This window comes from Cebus imitator, unplaced genomic scaffold, assembly GCF_001604975.1.
Source record: "Cebus imitator isolate Cc_AM_T3 unplaced genomic scaffold, Cebus_imitator-1.0 Scaffold31, whole genome shotgun sequence".
Lineage (NCBI taxonomy): Eukaryota > Metazoa > Chordata > Mammalia > Primates > Cebidae > Cebus > Cebus imitator.
In genome coordinates this window covers 6,817,096-6,824,949 of record NW_016107346.1, presented here as the reverse complement: position 1 = coordinate 6,824,949, position 7,854 = coordinate 6,817,096, and the positions used below count along the sequence as shown (strand labels likewise).

General features: G+C 37.6%; 1 protein-coding gene across 1 annotated transcript in view; it reads left to right on the top strand.

The window, feature by feature from the left end:
* The window catches only part of MCM8 (minichromosome maintenance 8 homologous recombination repair factor), a 39,292-nt gene extending 32,451 nt beyond the window's left edge, over positions 1-6,841 (top strand). Inside the window, exons 17-19 of the mRNA XM_017523977.2 lie at positions 1,586-1,636; positions 5,620-5,830; positions 6,422-6,841. Of these exons, the coding sequence (XP_017379466.2) occupies positions 1,586-1,636; positions 5,620-5,830; positions 6,422-6,514 (355 nt within the window). The 3' untranslated portion in view covers positions 6,515-6,841. The remainder of the gene's footprint in view (positions 1-1,585; positions 1,637-5,619; positions 5,831-6,421) is intronic.
* Positions 6,842-7,854: the final 1,013 nt, after the last annotated feature.

Here is a 7,854-nt window from a genome sequence, read left to right as displayed (position 1 = left end):
TTTTTTTTTTTTAATAGCTACAGAGTATTCTGTTGTGTAGATACATTATACGGTATATTTAATCAGTACCCTTATTACTTGACAAATGAACATTTTCCATTCTTGTGCTTTTAAATAATGCAACAATGAGTAATGTTCTACATAAGATACTTCATATGTGCGTAAGTTGCAAACCTACATGATAAATTTTCAAAAGTGGTATTTCTGGGTCCAACAGTAAATACTATAGGTTTTTGATCAATATCGCTAAATTGTATCCTTTGCATTTTACATCATTTAGTAGATAATGATTCCTAGAAGATAGAAAAGAAAAATTAATTGCAGTTCTTTCTGCTAGCCAGTGGCAATTCTTAGCAGTTTTTTGTGTAATTACATATCTGTAGATTTTTTTCCGCTTTGTAGACAAAGAGTAACTATAACATTCTGTACCTTGCTTTTTTCATTTAAAATGCATTTTTAATATGCTCTTATAGAAATTAAAATATATATCTATTAGGAATCTACTTTTCCAAGATGAAAAAACATATTAAAGATGAAATTATCTTACTTTGTTAAGTAATTTCTAATTCTTCCAAGGTAGATGGATTCTTTTTTCCTAGTAGCTGCTGATTCTGGGGCTTGCGTGGTGTCAGAACCAGGTGGTTTTGCCCAGCTAGTCCCCTTTGGCTGTGAATAAAAGTGGTGCAGCACCAGCTGGAAGAGCAAGGGCTTTGGAGTCCAACCTGGAGCTGCCATGGCAGGTTACACACTGCTTCTCAGTTTCCTCTGGCATAAAATATGCCACGAAGGAGTGTGCTCTGAGGTGTCATGTAGTGATCTCTATAAAGTGACAGATAGGGTTCTGATACATTAGAAGACACTCAATAAACACTATTTACTATCAAGTCTTTTTTTTGTTGTTTGTTTTTTTGAGACAGAGTCAGGCTCTGTCACCCAGGCTGGAATGCCATGGTACTATCTTGGCTCACTGCAACCTCTGCCTCCTGGGTTCAAGTGATTCTCCTGCCTCAGCCTCCCAAGTAGCTGAGACCACAGGTGTGTGCCACCATACCTGGCTAATTTTTGTATTTTTAGTAGAGATGGGGTTTCACCATGTTGGCCAGGCTGATCTCAAACTCCTGGCCTTAAGTCATCTTCCTGCCTTGGCCTCCCAAAGTGCTGGGATTACAGGCTTGAGCGACCACGCTTGGTCCAATAGTGCAAGTTTTGTTGATAATATTCAGATGAGGCTGAGCAGATCCCCTTTTCTCTGAGTCATAAATCGAAGGCCTCAAAAACTGGCAGAACTCACCCTAGATAGGAAGTTTCCAAAATTACCATTTTCAAAGAATTTTTATGGTCTAGTCCTCAATGCTGTCCATCTAAATTGTCAGCTATGTCTTAGCTGCAGATCCTTTTTTCCTTGTCTTTTCTTAATAAGCAGAGACTTTACCTAGTTGTCTCTTTGTCCCCAGGCTAGTACTGGCCCATCCTGGAGGCTGCTTTCTTCTCTCTGCTGCCTCTAGAAGTATGCATATGGGTAGAAGGGCACCCATGCCACCTCCTGAAGGTGCAATAATCTGTAGCTTGTTTCCTGCCCTTATAGGGAGTCCATGGAAGAAGAGGAACCTTTCTCCTTAATTCAGTCTCAGAATTTGTAAGCAACAGAGAGGTTCTACTGGCTGTCTTTGAAAGCTTTAAAGATTCTATAATTGACAGCTCTTAATTTTTTGTTGCTGGCACCAGACTGCACGATACCTCAGCGCACATTCCTTTGTGGCATATTTTACACCAGAGGAAGCTGAGAAGCAGTGTGTAACTTGCCATGGCAGCTCCAGGTTGGGCTCCAAAGCCCTTGCTCTTCCAGCTGTGCTGCACCACATTTATTCACAGCCAAAGGGGACTAGCTGGGCAAACCACCTGGTTCTGACACCACGCAAACCCCAGAATCAGCAGCTACTAGGAAAAAAGAATCCATCTACCTTGGAAGAATTAGAAATTACTTAACAAAGTAAGAAAAATTAATAACAATGACACCCAACCCTTTCAGCTAATTCCTAACAACTTACCTTCTGTGTCTAAATATCCTATTGGTATGACATGACACAGTGCTTTTTTTTTTGGAGGCAGAATCTCGCTCTGTCTTCCAGGCTAGAGAGTACGGTGGTGCTATCTCTGCTCACCACAACCTCCACCTCCTGGGTTCAAGCGATTCTCCCACCTTGGCCTTCCGAGTAGCTGGGATTACAGGCGTGAGCCACCGTGCCTGGCATCACGCAGTGCTTGACGCATCAGTTTTCTGTCTTTATGTGATTCAGTACTAGGGTTTGAGTGATCTTGTAGCTGAAAATTTTACCAACCTGGCTTTGGTCTGTCTCTAGTTGATCTCTTTATGTTAGAGACCCTCCAGTTGCCATTTATAAGCAACCAGATAGTCTAGGAATTTACTAGACTGTCTCATACAATGTGCTGCCATGGGCTTGGTGTGCTAGCATATGAAGTAAAAGAATGGCCACAAAATCTTGTTGTCCACCTGACTTCTTGTGGGTGTGGCTTTCTGAGAGACCAGACTAGAGACTGACCAGCAGAGAGATTTTTTCCAATTAGGAAAGTAAGTCACAACCCCACCAAAATTTCAGAATTTTTTGTTTGTTTGTTTTAGCTTTTTTTCTATAACAAAAACAAGGACCAAAAATAGGCAGTTCTTATTTAATGATGATAAGTTGTCTGTTGACTTACAACATAGAATGTGTGCATCTTTCTTTCTCTGCATCCTGCACTTGAACTCTCCACCTTTGGGAGTGTGGCTAAGACTCCCACTCCTGGCTTCCTTTTCCTTTTAATGACCTCTGGCCCTCTGGGTCTTCTGGTGGCTGGCTCTCCTGAATGTCACATTTCTACTTTGTAGACTGTTCATCTGTCAAGCAAATCAAGGGGTACACTACCTTGCTCCTTTTCTCTCTTAACCTGTAGCATTCTTTTGAGGCTTTACCATTGCTCAGTTTCTACAGGCCTAGACCTCAGGCGTTACCTCAACTGTCTAGTGTTTCTCCACAATAAATTCACTGGTCCGTGGACACAGTAGCTTAGTTCTTCTATTTGAGCATCATGCTTAAGCAAAGTAAATTAGGCTATAATTACCTTTTCAATAAAAATGCTATATTGCCAATTTATGGTTGGCTTATACTTGGTATAAGATTTTTCTGCATGGCTGAATACTCATGTTGGATAGTGTTCGCATATGCTTTCCTGTCCAGGAGGAGTGCTTAGGTCTTGTCTCATGGAACTCTGTACTGCCAGTTCTCAGAGTTGCTTTGCTGGTAAATTTGAGCAAGTTTTAGATCAGTTTACATTTGGGCCCCTGAAAAAAAAGAGGTCTTATTAAGTGAAACAGCACCCATATGAGATTACCAGATTGTTTCCCTGAATTGTCTCAGTATGTTTACTGGTGTTCATAAAAATTTTCAGGAAAAAGAAAATAGTTTGATTGGAATTACCTGACACTATATCCATGGTAGAGATCAGGATCCAGTGAAACACACTGAAATTAGATTATGAATTATCTGTTTGTTATGTTTAACATGCATTCTGTCCTTAGTGTATGAGAGCAGGGACCTTATCTGACTCCTTTACCAGTATATTCCCAGGGCCCAGAATCATGCCTGCCATAAAGTAGGCCTTTGGTAAATGTCCTGCATTGATGGTAAAGTTGACCTTAGTAATCATTATCCATTCATTCATTAAATCTTCCATTTCAGAGTCTTCATTTCTTCGCCTTCATTGAATCTTTGCCCTTAATGTGGTTTTAAACCTTTAAGATTACATTTTAACTGGGAAGCCGACACCTGAATAAGAAAGTTCTTAAACCATGACATAGCTTGTCTGAGTCTAAGCAAAGCACTTAGCTATATTTTAAAAACTAAATGTTTATATTTAGTAAACAGTTCACATAGGCTTTCTCCTAAAATTGAAAATATACGAGGTAGCAGAATAGAACAGAGCCACCTTCAAAGGTGAAAGATCATTGTGAGTTTTTTTTCTATTTCAGGAAACTAGCTCAAATATTTTACATAGCATTTTAAAATCTGAAGCAGTGTAGCACAGATTCAAATCTGAGATATGCCACTTACTAGTTGCATAACTTCTGGCAAGTCACTTTAATGTTAGCCTTGTTTGGTGCAAAAGCAACTGGGTTTTTGCCATAAGAAAAAAATTTAAAAATCACTATTACTTTTGCACCAACCTAATAAGAATGTTTTTTCATTTGTAAAATGGGAATAAGAATAGTTCCTAAATCACAGGATTGCTCGGAGAACTAAGTGGAATAGCATATGGTAAATATAATTAAGATAAATGTTACCCATTATTATTAACCTGAAGCTTTTTAAAATTTGAGATGGAATTTTGCTCTTGTTGCCCAGGCTGGAATGCAATGGAACGATTTTGGCTCACCACAACCTCTGTCTCCCAGGTTCAAGCTGTTCTCCGTAGCTGGGATTACAGGCATGTGCCAACATGCCCGGCTAATTTTTTTGTATTTTTAGTAGAGAGGGGGTTTCTCCATGTTGGTCAGGCTTGTCTCTAACTCCCAAACTCAGGTGATCCGCCCACCTCTGCCTCCCAAAGTGCTGGGATTACAGGCGTGAGCTACCTCACCTGGCCTACCTAAAGTATTTTTAACAACTTTCTCATGAGAAGCAAGCATATGGGACATATGAGTTCATCATAAAAGAGATTATGCTGTATTTCAGAGGAAAACACTTATCCATCTTATTTTATCATTTTTAATAGTCTTATTTGAATGACTCATTCTTATTGTATAATGTAGGCTCTTAACTATTCAAGGAATAAAAGGAAGGTTTATTGTTTATAACCCATTAAAATCATTCCTGCATGCTTCTTAAGGGGAGGAATTATACCTGTTTTGTTCACCACTATAAGCCTATTGCTCAGCAGGTGACCAATATGTATTTATTAATTCCTGATTAATTAACAGTTTTGCCAGTTATCCTGGCTGTGAAATACAGCTGCCCCATTGTTCAAGCAGGGAATCAGCAATAGGGTTGGATTAAACAGGTTGGTTAATTGTGTTTCTAACTGGTGTTTCCAGACTTCTAGCTAAAATTCACTATCAAGTACTTATTTCTTTCCTTGGTGATACTATGAAAATAAGAGAAAACAGAAGAAATCTGGCAGTAATAGGTATATCCTTTAATATCTAACCATTATTACTGCAACTCAGCATAACCTTTCTAGTTCATCCCTAGGATATTTTAAATACCTTTTATTTGCCAGATGCTGCACCAGGAGATTGGATACATTTTTATTCAGTAAAGTCTAAATTTATTATATTTAGAATTTATTTTCTTCATGAATCAAAAAGAATGTCCCAGGTATTTATATTGTAGTTTATCAATTTTGTGTTTTTATGCATTTCTCTCTTGAAATTTAGAAGTTTCTTAATGTCCAAAATATTTTTATCCCCTATCAATCCATATCATAGTGAATTTCAAAGTGACCACTCAATAAACACAGGTTGAAATGTTTGCTAAGTGAGCCTTGTAGCTACTTCCACATTTTTCTTCTATAACTTGAAAGCCCAGAACAGTAGTTTCTATGGCAGTGCCACGTTGGGTAATTTTTGTTTCCTTTCCTTTTAAGCATGCTAGGAACTTACTCTGATGAATTTGGGAACCTAGATTTTGAGCGATCCCAGCATGGTTCTGGAATGAGCAACAGATCAAGAGCAAAAAGATTTATTTCTGCTCTCAATAACATTGCTGAAAGAACTTATAATAATATATTTCAATTTCATCAACTTCGGCAGATTGCCAAAGAGCTAAACATTCAGGTGTGTTAAACTAGTTAATCTCTTTTGTAACAATTTCAGGAGGTCCTTATTAATATATACTAGAACAGAAACAGTTTTTACTTATTTAAAATTCAAACCTGCTTCTTCTCAGTCTTTTCAGCATCTTGATGGTCAGACGGGACATTGTAGTAAGACACAGTCTCTGTGTTTTTCTGACAGTCTCTTGTGGATAAGTCATTTTAACATCTTTTAACATCAGTTCCCTCATCTGTTAAATGGATGTAATTATACCTGCTCTTCCTATTTCAAAGTTCTCATGAAAATCAATGTTATAGCACTTCAAACATGTGCTATTACACATTATGGAAAATTGCCTGCTTAATTTCAAAAGTCTGATATTTGTTTTTCAGCTAATCTAAAATGTAAAATATTCTCTGTGTAATGGAATTTTTATTTTTTATTTAGGCATTGTAGAATCCACAGCTCAAATGTAGGCAGTTTGCTCTGTAAGAAGTAAAAATATTGCCCAAGAAACTTTACAGTTATATATTATTGTTTGAGAGATTTATTTTAAAAGTAGTATTTTGACATGTTACTTAATGAGATAAACCTTTTGATGTTTTCTTCCAGGTTGCTGATTTTGAAAATTTTATTGGATCACTAAATGACCAGGGTTACCTCTTGAAAAAAGGCCCAAAAGTTTACCAGCTTCAAACTATGTAAAAGGACTTCACCAAGTTAGGGCCTCCTGTGTTTATTAGCAGATTAAAGTCATCTCAATGAAGATATATGCCTGTGCACACACGCGTGCACACACACACACACACACACACACACACTCTCAAATACTGTTCTCTGAAAAATGATATCCCAAAAGTATTATAATAGGAAAAAAAGCATTAAATATAGTAAACTAATTTAGGAAGTAGTAAAATCTCCAGATGCAGTAGCTCACACTGTAATCACAGTGACTCAGGAGGCTGAGGCAAGAGGATTGCTTGAGGCCAGGGTTCGAGACCAACCTTGGGCAACATAGCAAGACCCTATTTCCTTAAAAAAAAAAAAAAAATAAAAAAAAAAAAAAAAAAAAAAAAATTAAACTTAGCTGGCTGTGGTGGCACATGCCTGTAGTCTCAGCTGCTTGTGAGGCTGAGACAGGAGGATTATTTGAGTCTAGGAGTTTGAGGTTACAGTGAGTCATGATCACACCACTGCACTCCAGCCTGGGCAATAGAGTAACTCTTGACTCAAACAAATAAAAAAAATTGCAATGATAGTCATGTGTTAATTGTTAAATAAATTCTCCAAAAGGCTAAATTACTTATAAATTATTTATAGTTGTATTTTTGACCTGCTTTTTTATATGTATGAATATTTCATAGTTTTGCATATCAAATGTACGCATTCAGACAAATACATAAACCAGTGAACATATTACATATTCTGTGTTCCAATAAAACTTTATAAAGGACACTAAAATTTGAATTTTGTAAAATTTTCCCATGTCAAGAATACAAAATACTTTATTTTTGGTTTTAGTCATTTAATAATGGGCCTCATTTAGTCCACAGACTGGTTTGTAGTGTCTTGGTTGCAAACAATAGAAACTGACTGATTAAGCAGAAGTTTTTTGAAAGAATTTTGCTTAGCTTATGGAATTATTAGAAGGCAGGTAAACCAGAAGGGTAAGCTTCCAGCAACAATTTGTAAAACCATGCCTTAGAACTGTACTAAAGAAGCGGCTGACACTCTGCTGCCACACAGGGCAGTAGAAGAAAGTGATACTGCCTCCATGCCTACCTTTGCCACTTCTGCAGCAGGAATAGGTAGAGGAATGCCCCCACCCACACTGGAACAGCAACAAAAAGATTCTCTGTGAGGCTTCCCTAAATTGCTGAGTTCAAAAAGGAAGTCTCATCCAAAGACATCTGATTGAAAAAGGCTATGTTATATACCCTTTTCATAGGGAGTTTTCCTCGTTCTACCTTTGGGTGGTGGGATCAATAAAAGCAGAATTTCTCACATGTTGTGGGAGGATTCAAATGTTACAGGGTTGCCAGCCA